We start from the raw sequence: 24,568 nt of genomic DNA on the forward strand, positions 1-24,568 counted from the left end.
ATTGTCAGGTCCAGCAAGCAGGTTGTCTGCATTGTGACGTCCTTTGTCTCATTGATTGAAGTACCCCATTGTTTTAAACTAGGCAGTGTTTTCAGTGCACAGCAGATTGCTGAAAGTCAGAATGATTTCAGTGAAGGTGTTCATTGTAACTCCTCCTCCGATAAGTCTCCTTTCTGAAAGTCTTCTCCTTCTGGTTCCTGTTGTGGATCCCAAATAAGGCTAGATGTGGAGGGAAACTGGGAATACACCCTAAGATGTTTCTCAAATGCAGAATTTGTGCAGCCACAGCAGACCCTCAGTAGCTCTTCAGCAACTCGTCTCTTAATTTAACTTGATCTTAAATAGGCACTGCTATCCAGCTTTCATTCACACAGGATTCCTCAAAGTGCACCGGTTTCTGTTAGCTGCTATTGGCCAGCATTAACATCACTATAATTACTACATGTTGCTTGGCCGAGCTTTCACTCTGATCAGATTTTATTTTGGCATAACTAACTACTGTGCGACAGGCATAGTAAGGCCTCACAACCTATTCTGGAATATTAGTTTTATATATCATTTTCTGACATAACAGCATTATACTTTTGTTAAATTTAGCTGGGAATTGTGCAGCATGTGATTGGAACAGGAAAGTAAAGGAAGTGATGGTAGCAGCACTCTAAGGCTATTAAAGGATTTTTTTGAAACACTGCTCTAGGATACACTTTAACTGCAAATGTATTGAATACTGAGAGTATGCTGTATAGAGAAGTGATATTTCCCTGTAGACCAATAAACCTCTGTTCTGGAAAAAAAAGTGAAGAGTCTTCTTACTGTGTCCAGAGTTCACCGTCCTTTTTTGTTTTTTGAGAGAGATAGCCCTCAAAGACGAATGGTTTTGACAGTGGCGGCCAAAGTGTTTGGGTGTTTACACATTGGATACAGGTGGGGGCTGGGGTCCGGGGTGTCAACCTCAGTGGTAGAAGCAATGTCCAGTGGATCTGTTTCTTGCTGCAAGCGATACAAAAAAGATTGCTCTGCGATGTCTCATCGTGGCAAATTTTTCGATTACTTTATTATTAAAGTCAGGAACATCAGCTATCGTCTTTTTCAATTGAGAACACGGCTATAGCACTTAATTGTACGGTTTGTCCAAAATATCCACCACATCCATCATTATGTTTTGGAACAAATACAGAAAGTACAGAAACTCTCTGTCCATGAGGCTATGACAAAAACCTTGTGACATTGTCAAAGTCTCCTGAATTAACAACTGTCTGAAAACACAAACAGGTAATAGCGCTGTTCCTTACTGCTTCTGCCATTCCACCTTGTTTGAGGTGCAGTTGGTAGTCTTTTCTTTACAACTTCATCCAAAATGGTAGTTCTCTTTGAAGAGCGAGAGAAAAAAATTGAAAAACCTAAGAGGGTGTAAGGAATTTTATAATAGTTTTTGTGTTAGAACAGATTATAATATGTTATTTTCTGTTACAAATTGAACAAAGAAGCTGGGAGTGGTATTTTGGGTTTTTGAGTTCAGGACTGTAAGGAAATGTGATAGTCCATACTCATTGTTAGAATATTTGGAATGTATGGTACTTTCAATGGAAAGATATTGAGCACAGAGTTATAGTGGGGTATTCTGGATCGCAGGGTATGTCTCAATAAATTGCAGACTGACTAAAGGGAGAGCAAATAGGACATTTGTGAAGAGGGTCCTAGCTTCTGCTCTCTGCTTGGTTGCATGAGGGGATGGGAGAATCTCAGAGACAACAAATGAATAGGAATTTGAGGGGCCTTGGTAAAGGAATGTTTATGAGGCTTAGAAACTTGCCACGTATACAGGTATAGTGAGGAGGGGTCATAAATGACATCATTAAAAGGGTGTTTTGGAATCTACAAAACTGAAATGAATGCATTGTCGGGTGCTCAGTTCTATCAATCTCACTGCAGCCCAGAGTGACGCGACTCTGTTCAAATGTCTATTCTACGCTATACCAATAAACATATATAGTTGACAAAACTAATATTGTTTATCAGTTTCATTATTTCTTACAGAGGGTCTGGAAAAAAATTGAGCTTCTGAAACTTGACTCACTGCTTGTTCCATTATTACACTTTTTAGATTATTAGACATTTGGATATTTTTCCTTTACAGACTTCTGGATCTCCCCAGTCTCGCCACGCATTACACTAGCTACATCATAGCTCTGTACAATTATTTTAGCCTTTTCACTTGCTTATGTGAATATGGCATCTAGCACTCGCAACTGCTGAACAGGATCAGGTCACTTGTCTCGTCTCTTTCACATGGGACATGGGATCCTTCAGACCAGGGCAAGAGAGCTGTCTTTCAGGAGGGGCAATTCCAGCAGTTTGGTTTGTGTGTCTGCTGTGTGATGTCTTAATCTGAAGGCACCTCCTTGCATTTGCCACAGCCCTGGCATTGGTGTCGATGGTATCATATGCAGCCAGCAGGTAGATCAAGGTGACATACTTACCCTCCACTACTAGTTGCATGGCCAGTTATGTTATCTGGTGTAGGTGTTTGCCAGGCAGAAGACAGCTCGCTCCCCAGCTTGTGTTGATATTAGGTGACGTACACCTCATATTTATTAACGCACCTGTTGTAGGTGGAGATAGTGCAGACCTTCTTCAGAAAGGTGTCAATCCTCTTCGGTAATACTCAGCAATATTTTTGCCTGCTGGTACCTAACAGAATTTAAATATTCTAGGGAGAAATGGCACAGAGGAGGCAGATTCCTCACACATAGTTCCAACAGGCCTCCAGACCACCATATTGATGTTAAAAAAGAGGATGAAGTCCTTCTCAATACAGCATAAGCATTGGTGTCTACAAGAACAGGGCTGTTCTAGGGAGTGTTATCAGGAGAGGAGTCAATGACATCATCATCAACCAGACCAGCTGCCACTGCAGGATAGTACTGCTGATCGTCTACCTCATGGTTGTTGCACTGCCCAGGACCTGGCTGGAAGTGGCTGGAATCTCCACAGTGGCTGCAGCTGGTTTTGCAAGCATGTCTCCCTCTCCCTCCTGCTGCAGCAATGCGCAGAGCTGTTAGACCACTCCCTCAGGGAAAGCAAGGTGTAGCCCAGCTCAGAGCACAATGGATTAGCAGGTATCACCTTAATGACTCTGCCACCTCATCCTCTAAAGCTACTGGATCTGTTGTTCTCGAGGAGGATGTAAGTGGCTTTATCTGGTCATTGAGCTGGAATGGTGGAGCCCTCCCCCTTTGTGTTGGTGTGTCCAATCTGACACATGAAAAACAGATCCCTGCTACCAGATGGTGAAATGGAAAGAGACACAAAAGTGTAAGGGAAGACAGATACACTCATAGGAAAAGTGAAATCCAGAAAGAAAATAACTAGCTGAAAGCTAGAAGAGGGAGAGAAAAAATAAACTTAAAAAACACAAATGCCTGTACTTGTAACAGAAATATAATGATACTTGGTTGTAAATCTCCCTCCCAACCTGTGAGTGCGCTAAACTCCTTGGAGTTCCTTGGACGAGCTGGTCTGACAGTTCTTTCCCAGGGTTCAAGGGAAGTCGGCCAGCCAGGAAGGGGGAGAGACTCTGTTGCAATAACGCATTGACTCAGAAGGCAAACAACATGGCAGCTGCAGATTGAAGAGGCAGCTACACTCGTTTACCAAGGGGTCATGTGTGACAGCATAAAAGGGGACAGGGAATCTTAACATGTTCCTTCGCATTGGTTTATATGGAGAGAACCAAGAAGGACTGTGAGAGACCCCGTACAAAATTGTGAAACAGTAGTGCAAGTGTTTGTTTGTTTGTCTGTGTGCATGTAATCGTCTAGACGGTTAACACTATCACGGAGCTGTCGCCGAGGGCCAGCATTAAAGTCAGAACAGCACTGCACTCACCCAGGACTAGAGACTGTGTATATATAATTGTGGGATGGACACATGTGGTTTAGTATTATTGTGTGGTCTGCAAACCTGTTATTGTTTATTGCTACTGGTTACCAGACATGGATACAAAAATAAGAACCCTTTTCCAAACCGGATTAAATATCTGTCCGTTTCATTACCACACTGTATAAACCCCTGCACCTGCAGCCACTTTGTCACATATGGTGTCAGACACGGAGCATGGATTGCAACACACGGGCAGAGTTGCTGGAGGCGCTAAACAGCAGACGGGGCACATAGTGGTCAAGAAAGACAGCACCAATTGCTTGCGTGTGGACTTGAGAAAGGTAAACGCTATTTCCAAGTTCGATGCATACCCTATACCTCGGGGAGATTAACTTTTATATAGACTGAGAAAGGCAAAGCTTATCTCTACTATGGACCTGACAAAGGGATATTGGCAGTTCCCCTTAACCTGCAGTTCTAGAGAGAAGACCACATTTTCAACACCAGAAGGGTTGCTTCACTTTAAAACCATACCGTTTGTGCTACATGGTTCGCCCGCTGCCTTTCAGAGACTGATGGACCAGGTTTTACACTCACATCATGAATATGCAGCAGAATATATTGATGATGTGGTGATTTACAGCTCCACCTGGCGAGAGCATTTGGCTAGGGTTACAGCCGTCCTTCAGTCGGTAGCCCGGCTGACAGCCAACTTGAGAAAATGTGCATTTGCCAAGACAGAAACTCAATATTTGGGATTTTTAATGGAAAATGGTTGACATGGCGAGCCCAAAAACCAAGACTCAGATGAAGTCACTACTGAGATTAGCCGGTTATTACCGCCGATTTATCTCAGAGTATACCACAGTGGTTAACCCTTCCCACTCAAGTGGTTAAGCACAATGAAGGACAGCAATACCCAGATAACTCATGGTATCTGGCGTTGCAACCCTTCATGTACTACATGGTACACCATGCAGGGAAAGACCATCAAAATGCAGATTTTTCCCGGGAGGAGGGAGTAATGGGAAAGATAGATTCAGATGAGTGTTCCTTGACTCCACTCTGAGCGGTGGGATATATGACAGAAATACAATGATTCTTGGTTGTAAATCTCCCTACAGACTTATGAGGGCACTAAGCAGAGAGAACCATTGCACTCACCCAGGTCTGGTGACCGTGTATGTATAATTATGGGACGTATAAGTGTGGTCTATTATTGTCTGGGTCTGCAAACCCGTTATTGTTACTGGTTACCAGACCTGGATACAAAAATAAAAATAACCTTTTTCTGTTTCATTACCACACTGCATCACCCCTGCACCTGCATCCACTCAGCCACTTTGTCACATTATTCCATACCCAAGCAAGTGCAGGAGAAATGTGGACAATAATTAGGATATGACGTGGGGTTTTATGGATTAAGGACACTAGCTTTTGCGCCAAAAAGAATTATATCAATGATCTCTGGGTTGGTTTGATTTCTGCTGCAAAAACTGGCAGTGTCACTGTGATTTTTCCATCTGTGAGCACCATGTTAACTCGAACGATTAAAAAAAAAAAAAAAGTAGTAACAGGAGCTGGTAAGCAATGGGTGCACTACAATTCATCTCCTACAATCATAACAATAATATTAATGTGAACTTACAGTTGTCCAGTACTGCAGAAATGATGAGATTAGAGTTAAACTGAATTGAGAGAACAGGCTTAAAACTGCAATACTTAAATATATACAGTGCCTTGAAAAAGTATTCAGCTCCCATCCTTCTTTTTTCACATTTAAGAGTCTCACAGCCTGGGATTTTGATGCATTAGATTGGGAATTTTTATTTGTGAGTCACACATTCTTCTTCACAGAGTCCCCCCCCCCAAAAAAAAGAAAGAAAATAGTAAACAATAAAATAATAAAAATTAAAAAACTGATGTGCGACATCCCTGAATGTTCTTTTGTCTTCATTTTGATTCTTTCTTATGAAAGTCTCTACCATACTGTGGGACCATACAGAGAGAGCGGTATTTCTCCTCACAGATTAACTTAAAGCAGTTGATCCACTAATTTTTTACACAGGTGGAGTCCATCAACAATTGTGTGACTTGAGGGAATATATTGCACCTGAGCAAATTTAGGCTTGCAATTACAAAGGGTATGAATGCTTTTTTAAACTGATAATTTCTGTTTTTCATTTTTAGTAAATTGTTGAAAGCTTTTGGAATTTCTTTTGATTTGACATGGTACTCAAGATCAGTGGGAAAATCCTAATTTAATCTATTTCAAATTCTGAATCTGAGACTCTTAAATGTGAAAAAAGGGATATGGGCTGAATACTTTAAGGCACTGTAAATTGCTAGACATTTCAATGACTTCTGTTTGTAAAACACTAAAAATGAACACACAATATGTAGATAATTATTAGTTTTGCTTAAATTCTTACACCAAAAAGATAAACTGAGTAAGCAGCTATGACATGGTTCAAGTAGCAGCTCCCAGTGTTATGAAATGAGTAGGAGAGATAAAATAGTGAACGAAACACAATCTTGAGAAGTGCATCAATTTCTGTTTTCAGGTATTTGTATGCAATACATTCTCACTACCTTAGGTAGTTCTGCTTTTTAACTAGTAAAACGTGTGCTTTCACGAAAGGGGTTAGAATGTGTATGCTTAAACAGCAATCCAGCAATGCACAATTGTGCAACTGTGAAACTGCAGACCCAACTAATTTGACCATTACCGTTATTAAACTCCAGCCATGGGTACATCTTCAGCCAGTTTACCTGAAAATCTAATCTTTCCCTTCACTGATATCGCTTATTTGTGCTGTTATATAACTAAGGCTATACTTGAGCCTCTAATCTAATCTATGTATTAGTCAGTGGTATGTGACCCAGTTTTTTTTTTTTTTTTGCCAAATTAGCTTTTTGTATTTTTTCATTACAAAAGTTTGTTGTTTTTAAATAAGATTTTTCTTATACTATTTTATTTTATTTTTGTAACAATTAGTGTGTGATCACTCAGAAAACATTGATTTGTGATTGGTTGAATTTATTTAAAATTAACATAATAGGCTTTGTATTTATATTTTGTTGTTTTATGAATTTATACGAGTATGAAATCGCCTTAGTGCCCTTGGGGTGGATTTATAGCTTGCCTTTTTGCCACCTACAACTGCCTTGGTGCCCCTGAATTTTCATGCCCAATGAAGACAACAATGCCTTTCCCTTCATGACCTGAACAACCCTGATTGTGTGTGTTCCCTTCCCTTTCCTTATGTACTACCTGGCTTGAGCTGGAGTTTCTTCAGATCCAGAATCTGAAGCAACAGACTCACTGGGATTGAGTAAGAAATACACTTAAATATTATAGCAGATCTGTTGTGCAATCGACAGAGAAATGAAGACATGTAACTCTTCCTAGCTGTACAAGTCATTCTAGTTCATACCAATTTATTTGCACAAGATAGAGATAAGGAGATTACGAAAACAGCATTATTTGATTGTGACTCACCATCTGGAATATAAAGGTAATAGTCCCTAAAATTCGAGCAGTTTTGTTGAACCGCAACTCCAGATACTATGGAGAGAAAAAGAAAGAAACATTGTTAACCCCCGAGTAACCCGTGCCACAGAACCACAAAGAGACAGGATTATGAGACCAGCTCTACAGCACAGACACTCACCTCTCCTGGTTCATGAGTTTGAGTAGCAGTCACACAAGACACATGCAAACAGAGACAGCATGTGAATAAACACTGTAGATCTAGTAGAAAGCACTCCTATAGAATGGGGAAAGCTTAAACATATATCTACACCTTATTGCTGCACAGACAGCCCAGATACATCTTTCAGAAGACACACACACACACAAGCAAAATGGCATGGTTACCTGGTATGTGCTGGTAAGCCTGAGTCGGTAGAAGATGGGGATGAAGATATGAGCAGGGATGAGCAACCCCAGGATATAGGAGATGCCTAGGAACCAGTACTGTGTACCATAGGTGTAGATCTCGGCAGGGACACCCAGGATGGCCACAGCTGACTGGAAGGTGGCGAGGAGCGAGAGTGCCAGTGGCAGGCAGCTCATACTGCGGTCAGCCAACAGGAACTCTTGTGTAGTACGCTGGCGCCCTCCAGTAAAGGCATAGAACAGCCCTATACCCGAGGAGAGCACAAGCAGCAGAGCAAAGATCACATAGTCCAGGGTGGAGAAGTACATCTGTGCCATAGCTGCAGGACCACAGCACCACCCACAGGGGGATGCTAAAACAACAAAAAGTCTAATCTCCACAGGATCAAACACAAACCCACTGGGTTCAGACAAGGTCTACTGGTGGCAGGGCCTCCCTGTTGTGGGTTGCTTAGCTGTCATGCAAAGCATTTAGCTGCAAAGAAAATAATTTAAGTTATTGTAGTGGTACTGTATTTCACTGGGCGTTTCAAACCCAAAATAATTTCTTTTTTTAAAATTTTAAACAAGAATACAAGTTGTTTATTAAACCATCTGGGGAGTAAAATGGTTCAAACTATCCCTGTCTTTCTCAACACATACACCATCATGCAGATACACTAGCTGGATCGATGCTGTTATGGAAACACAATGATTCTTAAACCCAACACATAAGCCAGAAGTTGAGTAATAAATAGACCTATTTACCATATTAACCCATTACTGAACAGTTTTAAAATTTAAATGTTGAAATTTATTTATTTTATTAAAAACAATAAGTAAGTTTTCTACCCCTTTTTAAAATTAAAAGGGGTAGAAAACTTACTTATTATTGTTTTTAATAAAATAAATAAATTTCAACATTTAAAATAGGTAACTCAATCTATATATGTATCTATAATACATACTGCTACATCTATACACAGAGAACTTAATAGATTCTTTGCTGTTTTGAACTTGGTGTTCACTTGATGTGAATGAGAGCTGTTGCACTGGTTAGAGTGAATCTGGCCTTGCTTTATACACCAACGTCCAAGTTTGTTACAGTGTGGTTTGTGTTCAGGGAACTGCTACTTACACCACCTTGAACTTTTTTCACATTTTGTTGCATCAGTGCCTCAGAGTTTCATGCATTTAAATGAGGATTTTTTTTTTCCCCACTTATCTAGACACTGTAATCCACACTGTTAAGGGGAAAAAAGTTTTTATTGAGAAAAAAAATGTATATATTAAAAATACAAAACTGGAAGATCATTGGATAATTGCATAAGTCTCCACCCCCCTGAGTTAATACTTGGTGGAAGCACCTTTGGCAGCAATTACAGCTGTGAGTCTGTTGGGATAGGCCTCTACCAACTTTGCACACCTAGATTTGGCAATATTTGACCATTCTTCTTTACAGAACTGTTCAAGCTCTGTCAAGTTCCTTGAGGAGCATTGATAGACAGTAATCTTCAAGTCATGCCAAAAATTTTCCATTGGATTTAGGTCGGGGCTCTGACTGGGTCGCTCAAGGACATTGACCTTTTTGCTCCTTAGCCACTCTGGTGTAGCTTTGGCTGTGTGCTTTGGGTCGTTGTCATGCTGAAAGTTGAACTTCCATCCCAGTTTCAGCTTTATTGCAGAGGGCAGCAGGTTTTCCTCAAGGACTTCTTTGTACTTTGCTCCATGCATTTTCCTCTCTCTCCTGACTAGTGCCCCAGTCCCTGCCAATGAGAAACATCCCCATAACATGATGCTGCACCACCATGCTTCACAGTAGGGATGATGTTCTTTGGGTGATGCGCTGTGTTGGGTTTGCACCAAACATAACGCTTTGCATTTAAGCCAAAAAGTTCAATTTTAATTTAGTCAGACCACAAAACTTTTTGCCACATGGCTACAGAATCTCCTGAGTGTTTTTTTGCATACTTCAAAACGGGATTCAAGTTGGGCTTTCTTGAGTAATGGCTTCCTTTTTGCCATCTTACCACACAGGCCAGAATTTGAGTGCTTGGGATATTGTTGTCACATGCACACTTTGACCAGTCTTGGCCACAAAAGCCTGTACCTCTTGCAAAGTTGCCATTGGCCTCTTGGTAGCCTGATCAGTCTCCTTCTTGCTCAGTCATCCAGTTTGGAGGGACAGCCTGATCTTGGCAGGGTCTTGGTGGTGCCATAAACCTTCCACTTCTTAATAATCGTCTTGACCGTGATCCAAGGGATATTCAAGGCCTTTGATATTTTTTTATTCCCATCCTCTGATCTGTGCCTTTCAACAACTTTGTTCCGGAGTACTTTTGAAAGCACCTTGGTGCTCATGGTTGAGTCTTTGCTTTGAAATGCACTACCCAACAGAGGGAACCTACAGGAACTGCTGAATTTATCCTGAAATAATCTGAATCACTACAATTTAACACAGGTGGAGGCTACTTAACTTGGTGTGTGATTTTGAAAGCGATTGGTTACACCTCAGCTAATTTAGGATTGCTATTCCAAGGGGAGGGGGGAGACGACACTTATCCAACCAAGCTATTTCAGTTTTTATTTTTAATTCATTTTCTACAAATTTCTAGTATATTTTTTTCACTTGGAAGTTGTGGGGTAGGATGTGTAGAAAAAAAAAAATAATGCAGTTCAATTCCAGGCTATAAGGCAACAAAAGGTGAACATTTTGAAAGAGGGTGTAGACTTTCTATAGGCACTGTAAATGCCACAGCTGTTAGAACATGGCTGCCTTCTTTAATTTAGCAAGTACTGCAAACAAAATAGGTTACTGACAAAGGGCAAACCTTACAGCTGATCTGCAGATTCCATGAACAAGAAAAATATTTACATTACAATTAGAGAAGGGCTAAACCAGGCAGTGGTATCATCAGGCAGTGGTATTTTCACGCCCCAAAACTGAACAGCAGTTAAGATAAGAACAGGGGCCGGTAGAGAGCGCAGTTTGGCTGGTAGTTATGAAGCACCACAGGTCCGATTGGGCTGGTTACATTTAACTAGTATATATATATATATATATATATATATATATATATATATATATATATATATATATATATATATATATATATATATTGTGCATATGGCTTCCGTTTCATGAATCCAGAAAAATGGGCAAGAGTGTCAAAAAGCTGAAAAAATGTTTTGTAAATTAATTATTAAAACATAACTATTTTGTACATAACGTTTTGCCTTGTTTGGCGTCAGTTTTCCAGACTTGCAGATAAAACAGCAGCTTTATTTGTTGCGAGTCAACATTTCGTTTACATCATATCCAGTCTCATGTTAAGATGTCCCGATGGATACCCAGATACGCAAATAACTTTGATTTGGGATCCAATGTGTTCAGGTTAAAAATGCCAATCACATTCTTTCCAGGACTCGCTGGTATCACTCAGCAAGACTGACGCTGACTTGGGAGAGGTACACAAGCAACAACGCTCAAAGTAGGATTGCTATTAATTTTGTATTATGAATATTGTTTTAATAGTGTTTATTAATAGGATAAGTGATGGGAATTTCGAATAGTTCCCTATTTGTATATACAGGGTGCAATATTTTTGTGTATTCAATTACCCTAATTCTGGTCCGTTACGCTACCAAGGCGACAAATGCGTGTGCACAAGTAGACATGCATAACAGTGTAAGCCGGTAAAGTGTTCACAAAGTGTTCAAACAATGTCCAAGATGAGATTTCTTCGTTCTGTACCCTATTTCCTTAGGCACAAGTTTTTTCTTTTGTTTACTGAATTAAAATACACCGAACTCAATGACCAGCAGCAACTGCGCGTATCTCTTCCAATAAAAGCAACAGTAGCATAATATTGCACAAACCACCAAATAATATTTTTTGCTGTAGTGTATTCAGAATAAAAACAACACCAATCACATAGCAACCTAAATATTCTACATCCATTTAATTTTAACAAATAATTTTTATAAAACACTCTTACTGTAAATATTGGAACCTGACCAAAATGGAAAATACATTCCAACATTACAATAGTTTAACTTTACTAAATTACAACTAGCCATCAAGTGCTGACATCAGATGAATCAAAAGTCAAGTTACTTTGTTTATTCATTAACCTGTAAATAATTCAAAACCTGGTTGTACTTTTAAATGGTCAGTGCAAATGTTGCTGTTACTCCATCCATTCAAAGTCAACAGTGGATGTTTTACATTGAACTGCAGTCCAGAGTTAAAAAATAACTCTTTTCCAACTCCAAGTGTCTTGCCCTTTCTTATAGTTACTGTGTTGTTGTGCTTAACATTTAATGTGTCTTTATATTTGTTAAATGACTTTTCTAATTTCAATGTTTCCCAAGTTTGGATTACTGTACTTCTTTTAACACTTGCTATATACATGTTAAATGGCTGAAGTAACATATATTGAAAGGCTTCGTTTAGCCGCTTTCTTTTGAGACGTGGGCTCTCTTTTGTTACCGTACGCAGTTAGAAACATACTGAAAAACCATCGTGAAAATATATATAAATATATTGGGCCAGGTGAAATTGCACCCGGACCAGTAAAAACACTAGCTCAGTGGCCTGAGGGGCCAGTAGTTAAAAATCTAAACGTAGAGCCCTGATACATGTCTAAGCATGTGCCCTGTAAATAAAAAGGCATCAGGGGATTTTAAATAAACAATGTACAGAAAGCCAAAATACGTAACTTTTTTTTTTTTACTTCTATAATGTTATATCTGCACTACAATAATATTTTTTACTTAAGGGAAATCGGTTTTATTATAATTACTTGGTACCAGATATTATTGCAGACAACTGTTACAAAAAATTCACATAACCAAAGAAGTCACCAAATTTTACTGATATTCAGTTCACATGTACTAGAACAAAAAACAACCTTATCTGCAGTGTGCGATGTAACATTTACTTGCAAATTACATTTCTTTTCATCCTAAAGGGAAAAAAAAAACCACTAAAGCACAGAGAAATACATGGAAAAACATTCAAACACCAAAACAGAAAATTCAAAACACAACAATTTACATAATGACTTACTATAGGCTTTTTTTATACAATTTTTACCAATTTGTATATGTTTGATGTGGCCACATCAAACAAAATATAGTGTAAGCAACAAAGATACCAGCACAGACAATTCCCAGGAAGTAACATTTTCACATCTGTTCAAGTGAATACACAATAAGAATAAATACTGCAACAGCCATTGGCACTCTGGGAACAGGTCCATGACAGAAGGTATTCATTGTTAAACTTTCAAATTGCTGCACATTTTTTTAAACTTTAGCTAACTTAACTAAATATTTGGTTAATACATGCGATTTAAAGAAAATAAAATAAAACAGAGCCCAAACAATATCTTACTAATAAGAGTGAAAATATACATTTTTATACATTAACGATTACTGGGATTCAAAGTCCAGTTTTCCTAACCTGTTGAGCAACATTGCTGGTGACCCAGACTCTCAAATCAGTTTAACTAAGTAAGTTTACTATCATTGCGTGCAGGTTCTCCCTTCCTCCGATGCACTGGTTGCAGTTTCAACATTAAAACGATAATGCATCATCTTGCTCTTGCAAAGTAAAAACATTGACAGCCTCAGAATCTTGGAGGACTGGACAGGGCCATCACAAATTACATCTGAGGTATTACTTCCACCATATTTATTCTTGTTCAATACTGTGATTTAAAAGAAATGCACAGTTGTACGTTAATGGCATGTTGTTTAAAATGAATACCAGTCAATGAGTTACTGTACAGAATTACAAATGTTTTCATAAAGCTTTTCAGAAAAAAAAAAAAAATTACTATTCTGCTTATAATGCAGGAGTGTGCAATTCATATCGCCCTAGGCCTGGGACACAGGGGGTAACAGGTTTTACCATTATACCAGTCGGACAAGTTCTTTTTTTTCCTTTTGTCATAACGATTAGGTAGGTAGATAGGAAACGACATTAGTAGATTCACGTAACAAATGCGTAAGGGAGGCAGCAACTGTGTTGAAAACTGGAAAAAAATGGATGGCAAAGAAAGCTGTGGAAGATGCTAAGGCTGCCTTTCAAATTGGAGATATTATGGGGCAAGTTCAGCATGGAAAAGGAGGTTTTGGTCTCAGTTCAGCTCCTCCTACATGGCACAAGGCAACCCCAGCTCAACGGAGGAAGCTGGCAGTCAATGAGGTGCAAATGCGTGGAACATTTGCGTGGAACAACGCAAGATCGGCTGGCAAGACCTATGGACAATGGAACAGAGCAGGATCAGTTTCCTCATCAGATCAACATATGATGTTCTCCCATCACCACAGAACCTAAACCTCTCGGTGGGTGACGATCCCTCATGTCCTTTGTGTTCATCACCTGCAAAATTAAGGCACATTTTGACAGGATGTAAGGTGGGTCTTAGCCAAGGACGGTTTACTTGGCGCCATGACCAGGTGCTGCGATGTTTGGCCTTAGCATTGGAAGACAAGCGTAACCTGACCAATAAGTTGCAACCAGTTCCATCAAAGCATTACAAACAAAAGACAATATTTCTCCGGCCAGGAGAGCAACCACCAAGAAAAGGTGTTAAAACCAAGCCTCGCCCAGGACAACTGGAAGCTGCTAGAGACTGGAAGACATTGTCTTGTGGTCTGGATGAGCAAGCCTTTTTCATCTGGTGGAGTTAACAGTGCCATGAGAAGATGCTGTGGATGAGGCGTATGTAAGAAACTTCGGTATGCTCCGAGTTTACCCAGTGGAGCTGGGTTGTCGAGGATTTGTGGCACACTCTACAACTCTGTTTCTCAGAGACGTCGGGTTCAGTGCCAAAGAGTTGTCGCACAGTGAAGAATTTATCTGAAGCAGCAGCAAGGAGCAGCAACTGGCTGTGGTTAAGACGGACAGATTCTGGATGGGGATCTCAAGCACAATAGAAAGAAAGCAACACTGATGTACAGGTAAGTCAGCTGGGCTGAGCTGAGTGGGGGATAGAGGGGGGATGATGCTGGGACACCAGAATCACCGTTGAGCCCTCTTGTGGTGTCGTGGGCTAGTCAAAGAAACACAGAGGATGGAAGATGCCCACTTGAAGACCCCAGAGATGTACCCTAAGCTCAATCCAGACTGTTGTCATGCTGTTGCGCTGGGGAGACTGCACTGGGTTGATCCCCGGGGCCAGCATTACACTTCAGCAATCAACACCAGACAGAAGGATATCTACATCATCAAATGGAAAACAACTCAAATTGATGGAGGTGCAGATGGATCACATTAGTTTACTGCAAAGCTACGTCTTAGCTGGTGCTTATCTTGGCGAAAGCCGAGTTCAAATCAGCATGAAGTTCAATGTAATGGAAATCTTAATTAGGTGTGTCATGAATACTTATACAATCAATTACTTTCTGTTTTATATTTGTAATTAATTTAGAACAATGTATAGATTTTACTTTTCACTTTGACATTATGGACTTATATTTGTGTTGATCAGTGACAAAAACTCCTAATTAAATCCATTTTGTAACACAAGAAAATGTGGAAAAGTCCAAGGGGGGTGAATACTTTTGAGAGCCACTGTGTGTATGTAATATATATATATATATATATATATATATATATATATATATATATATATATATATATATATATATATATATATATATATATATAGTTATTGAAGTCGTCTCGTATTTTTGAAGACGTACATAAACATTTAAATAAATGATAAATGTTGCACATATATATCAAAGAGCCAGCTGCCCAACGTTTCGATATGTTATACATACCTTTCTGAAGGCAGCATGTATTGATATCTGTTGATCTGGAGAAATATTGTAGATACATTAGCACTTAAATTTGATTATTTCAAATTTTTCATTTTTAATTGGTATGGTAGTCTTAGTTTCTCAGCTGCTGAATTACTGACTGATTTGAATATTTATACTTGCATATGAAAGAAAAGGGTTTTAAAAAATCTACATAAAAGGTTTAATATATATACGTGTGTGTGTGTGTCTAATATATATATCTATCACACATACACACATATATATTTATTTATTTTTTAGTACCAGTCAAAAGTTTGAGTACACTTGCTGGAAACTAGGTTTTTTTCATAATTTACAATGTTTTATGTCGTATACGTTTTTGTAAATCCTTGAAAATGAAAACACATGTTGCAATATACAGAAAAAAACATAAGGAGTATCAAAGCGATGTCAAGAAAACTAAACTGTCTCTAAATCTTGGATTCCTCAAAATAGCCACCCTTTGCCTTAATAACAGCCTCACAAAACACAAGGCATTCGGTTAACAAGTTTCAGCAGGAAATCACCCGACATGTCTTCCCAGCTCTTCTGCAGCAATTCCCAGAGATGTAGGGCACTTGTGGGTAGCTTTTGCTTTGACTCTTCTGTCCAGGTCATCCCATATAAGTTCTATGGGATTGAGGTCTGGAGACTGGGCAGGCCAGGTCATTAGACTGAGTTGTCCTTCAGTTTCCTTCTTCGCCAGATAGTTCTTGCACAACTTTGAGGTGTGTTTCAGGTCATTATCTTGCTAAAGAATGAAGGACTGCCCAACTCATCAGTCCATAAGACCGACTTCCAAGTCTCTTCCTCTTATACTGCCGCTTAACAATGGTTTCTTTGCAGCAATTCTTCCAGTTAGGCCAGCGTCACGCAATCTCCTCTAAACAGTTGATGTTGAAACATCTTTACTTCTAGTAGCATTTAGCTGAGCTTGTATTTCAGGGGCAGTTAATCGCCGGTTTCGGAGACTTGTGACTCAAATTAACTTGTTCTCTGATTCTGAGGTCACCCTTGGCCTGCCTGACCTTGTTCGGTCCTCATGAGTGCCAGTTTCTTCAAATCGTTCGATGGTCTTGGCCACACCAGTTACAGACACTTGCAAAGTTCTTGCGATTTGTCTTAAAGATTGGCCTTCATTTCTTAAAGTAATTACAGTCTTTGCTAAACTGAGCGTATTTTGCCATTTTCTGCCCCCTTACATTCAGGAATGACAAACTTGTGCCTATGCTACCTATATTTATAGTAATCCTGGACAATCACTTGTTAACAATAATTGGTGACAAAAGGTTAATTAGGTAACATGCTAGTTAACTCAGAGAACATCTAACAAAGACACTTTTCTACTTAGGCCAGCGTTCTAACACCGTGTTATACAGATTTCTGACTTTTAACTGACTTTGGGTGATCATTTCATTGAAATTGACAAGATTTACATTTTCATTTAAAAATTAAATTTTTGAATGCAATTCACTTATGATTATCAGCTTATATAAGTACATGTATCATATAATGAAATATTAAGTGTGTATAGACAAGTTTATACAGTTAAAAGCATAGATAATCGTGAAAAAACTGGTTTCAAGCAGGTGTACTCAAACTTTTGACTGGTATTGTGTGTGTGTGTGTGTGTGTGTGTGTGTGTATATATATATATATATATATATATATATATATATATATATATATATATATATATATATATATATATATATATATATATATATATATATATATATATATATATATATATATATATATATATATATATATACAGTGCCAATAGAAAGTCTACACTCCCTTATTGCCTGGAATTAAAATGCATTAAAAGCTTTTTTTTTTTTCATTTATCTACACATCCTACCCCACAACTTCCAAATAAGAAAATTATTCTAGAAATTTGTAGAAAATTAATAAAAAATAAAAACTGAAATAGCTTGGTTGGATAAGTGTCCATCTCACCTCCTGCAATAGCAATCATAAATTAGCTCAGATGTAACCAAATCGCCTTCAAAATCACACACCAAGTTAAGTGGCCTCCACCTGTGTTAAATTGTAATGATTCACATGATTTCATGATAAGTTCAGCAGTTCCTGTAGGTTCCCTCTGTTGGGTAGTGCATTTCAAAGTGAAGACTCAACCATGAGCACCAAGGCGCTTTCAAAAGGACTCTGGAACAAAGTTGTTGAAAGGAACAGATCAAGGGATGGGTATAAAAAAAATTACCAAAAGGCCTTGAATATCCCTTGGACCATGGTCCAAATAATTATTAAGAAGTGGAAGGTGTATGGCACCACCAAGACGCTGCCTAAATCAGACTGCCCCTCCAAACTGGATGACTGAGCAAGAAGGAGACTGAATTTGCAAGCTCTACAGGCTTTTATGGCCAAGACTGGTCAAAGTGTGCATGTGACAACAATATCCCAAGTACTCCACAAATCTGGCCAGTGTGGTAGGGTGGCAAGAAGGAAGCCATTACTCAAGAATGCCCACCTTGAATCATGTTTGAAGTATACAAAAAAAACCTCAGACAAAACTAAAATGGAACTTTTTGGCCTAAATGCAAAAAGTTATGTTTGACGCAAACCCAACACAGTGCATCACCAAAAAACACGATCCCTACTGTGAAGCACACTGGTGGCAGCATCACGTTACAGGGATGTTTCTCATCGACAGGGACTGGGGTGCTTGTCAGGATAGAAGGGAAAATGAATGGAGCAAAGTACAGGGAGGTCCTTGAGGAAAACCTGCTACTCTCTGCAAGAAAGAAAGCTGAAACTGGGACGGAAGTTCACCTTTCAGCATGAACAAAAAGGTAAATGTTCTTGAGTGGCCCAGTCAGAGCCCTGAACTAAATCCAATCAAAAATTTGTGGCATGACTTGAAGATTACTGTCCATCAACGCTCCCCAAGGAACTTATTTAATTTTTTTCTCAATAAAAACTTTTTGCCCCTTAACAGTGTGGAGTATGGTGTAAAGATAAGTGGGAAAAAAAATTGTCATTTAAATGCATGAAACTCAGAGGCACTGACACAACAAAAAAGTTCAAGGGGGGTGTAGACCTTCTATAGGCACTGCATACATTTTATATATATATATATATATATATATATATATATATATATATATATATATATATATATATATATATATATATATATATATCTATATATATAATTCGAATTGCTTAATTTTCAGCACCTGCTATACCTTTTTGTTTACAAATTTAAAGCTAGCCGGTGCTGTGCTTCCGGAATCTGTTTCACGACTGCCTAGCAACAGCGGCTGTGTGCAGTCATTACAGGGGAACTCAAGCGGGGGATCTGCTAACATTAGCTGAAAACAAGGCAACAAAATTGGCAACAATTTCAAACAGAACACGTTTACTGTAGAATTTTGATGTTACAAGCACTGCATGATTAATTAGGGTCGTTATATTTAATATGCCAATCTCATTCACATGAACGTGCAGGGTTTAACACCGATTCCGAACACTTGTCAAGCATCAGCATTTAAAAAAAAAAAAAAAAAAGGGGGGGGGGGACGTCTACTAGTAGCAAATAAAAGTCTTTCACATACTTGAATATGTAATATATTAAATATTTTTTACTTTTATTTTCGTGTAATCGACTACACTGACCCATCCCTATGTTATATATTACATACATGCGCACGCATACACACAGTCGAAGCCACTCAAGTGAGTCGCCCTGGTGGAATGAACAACCGTCCCGCGTAGAGAAGTGCAGTTAAACAACACGAGAACTACAAGTAGTACAGCAGATAAAGCGCACAGAAACACACATGGAACAAGTATTTAAAAACAAACAAAAAAACATTTAAGTTTTACTTCAGTGATATCATTTTGTTTACTGAGCTTGCATTATGTGCTGTTGCACAATTACAGTGCTGTACACTCCTCATGTCCCAGGTTAAACTCAAAATCTTCCAGTGGTACCGCAATTAATTCCAAATTCACTGTGGAGGACATCACTTTCTGGGAAAAGCTAACTTGGTGTTTCTGGTGCACTTTGTGTAACGGGAACATTTCTTGGGCTTGCAGAGGTGGCTGCTCTGGCTTAGAAGTCAGTGATACTGCGCTGCTTTGCCTTTTGGACAGACTTAGTAGATTTCACTTTGGATATCTAACAAGTGCTCCCGAGCAGGAGACTGTAGGACATATTCCCTGAATATGATAATACATGAATGTGTATTAATGATATAACTGGAATAAAAATCAATAAAACTGCTGTGTCTTGGGGAAAAAAAGCTAACTGCTGTGTCTTAAGAAAAAGGGCCCCTTGGTTCCTGGCAGAAATACTGAACTGAAGATGACCAGGGCTACGAGGGGGTAATCTGGACTGGGTGAGGCTGAAAGGACAGTGAAGAGCGGTTTGGTTCAAGAAGACATAAAATATAGATGTCACCAAGTCCAACTGCAACAACAAGCTGCTGGATGAAAGGATCAGATAGAAGGACAAATCTCAAAGATTTGCGAGTTAAAAAGGCAAGATACACAAATGATCTCATGAAGGTGGCTACTCAGCAGAGGAAAGACTAAAAATACAAGCAAAATTGAACATTTTGCTCTCCACATCGAATGCTAAACAAGGTGCTGTCACTGTGCTAAGCAAAACAGAACCAAGACAAGGATTTCTTTAAAAGTAAATTTGCCATATAGTTAATCTATATACCATTAATAAGCTTTTAATAAGTGATATATTCTAGATTGTCTGCATCATCTTAGTTGAGGCTGTGTGCTTGGATGTGGGTGTGTGTGTGTGTGAGAAAGCTACTAGTCACAGTCTGCTTGCTTGCTTGCTTGCTGTGGTGGCGGTGTTATATTTCAATTGCCTGCTAGTCAAGTTAAGGTAGTGAGTTTTTGAATTGTGTTTGTGCTTAGATACTAAGAGATTTACTCCATTACTTTTCTGATTTATGTTTATTATTTGTATACTTGAATAAAATGTGTGTTCACAGTAAATCCTCAATCTTTGTAACACATCAATAAAATATTAATAAGAGAACTAATCAACCCAGATAAACATTAAATTATCAATTACTGAATTGTTCCTACAACACCTACCCTCTTTGCTGGCACCACACCATGGCTATATGTAGCCCAGCCAGTGCCTATGAGGTGGGCACACTGTGTACTATTTCATCCTGTATGACAGACGACTCATTGTCTTTTTCCTGTTGCTTTCGCAGCAGCGCTGACGACTTCAGCATCAGCGAGTTTGCCGACAGTGGGCTCGCCCTGGTCCATGTCTACATAAGTGTTGAAAGCGGCTGTGTCTATATATGGTGGGAGCGGTACATCATAAAGGGCACAGGCTGGTTGGATTTCAGGCTGTTAAATGTGTATCAACACCAAAAGTAACTCCTGCTTTGGGCTGCAATATTCTTGTTGTGTTGGGTGGGAAAAACTATAGCTTAATGTACTTAAGCTTTCTTGCGAGCTCATGTGAATGTGTGCTACAGTTATCCACCAGCAGTAAAATCCTGCGGCGGGTACGCCTAAGCTCACTTTCCCATTCTAGCAGCCACTCTTGAAAACTTGCCATCGTCATCCAAGCATTAGAGCAGCTGGTGTAGGTCAGGCAGGACTTTTAGTTTTTTAGGTAGGCAACAAGGTCTCTTACTCTCACCTATAACAAGCACTTCTTTTCTCAGAGCCGGACACATTGCCACAGCAGAGAACCGAAATAAGAACATAAGTTTACAACATAAGAAAGTTTACAAACGGGAGGAGGCAATTCGGCCCATCTTGCCCATTTGGTTGTTAGTAGATGAAATTCTGGGATCAATCAGCAAGCAGCCTCTTGAAGGATCCCAGGATGTCAGCTTCAACAACATTACTGGGGAGTTGGTTCCAGACCTCACAATTCTCTGGGTAAAAAAGTGCCTCCTATTTTCTGCTCTGAATGCCCCTTTGTCTAATCTCCATTTGTGACCCCTGGTCCTTGTTTCTTTTTTCAGGTCGAAAAAGTCCCTTGGTTCGATATTGTCAATACCTTTTAGAATTGTGAATGCTTGAATTAGGTCGCTCCATAGTCTTCTTTGCTAAAGACTGAATAGATTCAATTCTTTTAGCCTGTCTGCATATGACAAGCCTTTTAAACCTGGAATAATTCTGGTCGCTTTTCTTTGCACTCTTTCTAGAGCAGCAATATCCTTTTTGTAGCAAGGTGACCAGAACTGAACACAATACTCAAGATGAGGTCTTACTAATGCATTGTACAGTTTTAACATTACTTCCCTTGATCTAAATTCAACACTTTTCACAATATATCCAAGCATCTTGTTGGCCTTTTTTTTTATAGCTTCCCCACATTGTCTAGATGAAGACATTTCTGAGTCAACAAAAACTCCTAGGTCTTTTTCATAGATTCCTTCTTCAATTTCAGTATGTCCCATATGCTATTTATAATGCACATTTTTATTTCCTGCGTGCAGTACCTTACTTTTCTCTGTTAAATGTTATTGCCATGTATCTGCCCAGTTCTGAATCTTGTCTAGATCATTTTGAATGACCTTTGCTGCTGCAACAGTGTTTGCCACTCCTCCTACTTTTGTGTAGTCTGCAAATTTAACAAGTTTGCTTACTATACCAGAATCTAAATCATTAATGTAGATTAGGAATAGAGGAGGACCTAGTACTGATCCCTATGTTTCTCCAGTGGTTACCTCGCTCCATTCCGAGGTTTCTCCTCTAATCAGTACTTTGTTTTCTACATGTTAACCACTCCCTAATCCAAGTACACGTGTTTCCTTGAATCCCAACTGCAGTCCAATGAGCTTCTGAACCCGCACGGCATGCCCACGATCAGAGTAGTCCCTATAGAACAGACCAGTCTCATCTGCATAAAAAAAATGTGGTCTGCAGTGTAATTACTGATTAGACCTTAAGAGGATCTCAGGTTAACCAGTTCCGTGCTGACAATGAATCAGCATCCTACTTTTGCTGTCTTTGCTTCCAGCGAGAAAGACACCCATCTGTTGGTTCAAACTCTGCATTTACTCGCCACTCACCCAGAAAAGCATCTCTGTTTTTGCTTATCTTCCCTGCCTGGCTTTTGGAGATGTGAAATTGAGCAGCAACAGAGGACAGAGACGATGTGGGGTTCTGCAGACCTTCCAGAAACTTTACCCTGTCGACAAGTGACAGTTTGTTTCTTTGCTGAGACATTTTTGTAGTGAAACTGCGGTACTGTACAACTTTTAACCGTTCAACAATTAACCGAGCGTCACCCAGGTGGGGAGGGCTTAAGTGCACCAGCGGGCCTGCACAGTAAAAAAAGAAGTGAACGGCCAACGGCACACGAGTGTGCTCATCTTCGTCCCTCCCAAGTCAGTGCGGGGGTTGCAGCGGTGAGCCAGGCTCAACATTGGGCATTTCAAATGGTGAGAAAACGTGGTAAAAAACAATTGGATTCCAAATTAAAAAAAAAACAAAAAAAAAACACAACAAGCAGAGGATAGGTTCTAAATTAAGCAGTACCTGCAAATGCTTCAAAGAAAGAATAAGATAAACCTGGATTTGACAATGCAGTGTTGCAGTGTGCACAGGCTGCAACTACAAGAGAGTCACCAGCTTGACATTACAGAGGCCTCAATTATCCGGTTGCCAGTTCATACTGTATGTTGCCTAGGAAACACGCAGTCCCCTGCTTTCAAACTCAATAGAAAAGCACTTTACATTAATCCCTTCCTCGACAAGTATAGGCATGAGGCTTACTGGCTGAGAAAAGAAATCTCACAGCAGTTTCAATGTAACTGCAAAGGCCACCTGGACATGACATTTAAGATCTATTTATTCTAATATGATCATTTATTCTCCTATTCTGCCACAAGTTAAATTCCTAATTAAAAGTGGCTTAATTTTCACAAACATTTACAGACAAAACCCCATGGTGTTTCCGACATGACAAACACCGACGCTGGTTAAAAAAAACAAAAGGTAACTGTTTGACTTAATTCCACAGTTGATTAATTACCCTGGATACATGAATGGTAAGAGCCCAACAGACAGCAACAGTAAGTTAGGAGTATGTTTTAAACACTGGTGTTCAGTAGCATTGTGAAAAAGGCACCTTACAACTGGATGCAACCGTTAAGATCCAAGACCTCAAATCTCTGCTTCTTTTTTTTTGGTTTATTATCCTGTGCAGACCTGACGAAAGACACACCTTTTTTTTTTTCTTTCTTAAAGACAGGCATTTTAATTTAATAATTATTTTCTTTCTTGTCATGGCAATATGAATATAAATACAGGTTGTGTGAGAGTTGGTATTTCTGGTGAATCCTAAAAATGTTGCGTGACCTACTATTTAACCAATTATTCAGAAAACAGTGTGCATACATGCATATACAGAGCCCTTCAAAGATGAATATGAGTACAGAATGTCACTTTTTATTTCTGGCTGTTTCAACACATGTTTTACCAACTAAGAATAACAGCACTTTCAGAGTTCCATCCCCCCATTTTATGTGAGCGTAAGTACTGGGGCATTTGGCTCACAGGTGTTTCTAATTGATCAGATGTTTCTCTGTTGCATTGATTGTTCACACATACAAGCACTGTGAATGTGTAGTCTCAGTTCTATCCTTTGCTTTTGCCTTTGGAGTCTGCGTTTGGTATCAGTAGGCATAATCCAACATGAAGACTAGGGAGCTGTGTATGAAAGAAAAGAAAGCGATGTGGCTGCTAAAAGAAAAGAGGAACTCAATTAGAACCATAGGACAAAAGCTGAGCATAGCCAGATCAACAGTTGGGAATGTCCTGAAAAATAAAGAAACCACTGGTCTCTTCAGCAATTGGCAACGACCAGGTCTGCCAGGAAAACAACAGCAGTTGATGACAGAACAATGACCAGAGCTGTGAAAAAAAAACCCTCAAACAAGTGTCAGTGAAACCTCCAGAATGCTGGTGTGAAAGTGTCATAATCTACTGTTCGCAGAAGACTTCGGCAGCAGAAATACA

General features: G+C 39.2%; 1 protein-coding gene across 1 annotated transcript in view; it reads right to left on the reverse strand.

Annotated features, from left to right (window-relative positions):
* Positions 1 to 24,568, reverse strand: part of slc5a6a (solute carrier family 5 member 6a) — an 80,942-nt gene that overhangs the window by 45,082 nt on the left and 11,292 nt on the right. The window contains exons 2-3 of the mRNA XM_041250666.1: positions 7,763 to 8,258; positions 7,385 to 7,450 (exon numbers count right to left, since the gene is read on the reverse strand). Coding sequence (XP_041106600.1) covers positions 7,385 to 7,450; positions 7,763 to 8,101 — 405 coding nt within the window. The 5' untranslated portion in view covers positions 8,102 to 8,258. The remainder of the gene's footprint in view (positions 1 to 7,384; positions 7,451 to 7,762; positions 8,259 to 24,568) is intronic.

The sequence above is a fragment of the Polyodon spathula genome, chromosome 5 (genome assembly GCF_017654505.1).
Source record: "Polyodon spathula isolate WHYD16114869_AA chromosome 5, ASM1765450v1, whole genome shotgun sequence".
In the NCBI taxonomy this organism is placed as follows: domain Eukaryota; kingdom Metazoa; phylum Chordata; class Actinopteri; order Acipenseriformes; family Polyodontidae; genus Polyodon; species Polyodon spathula.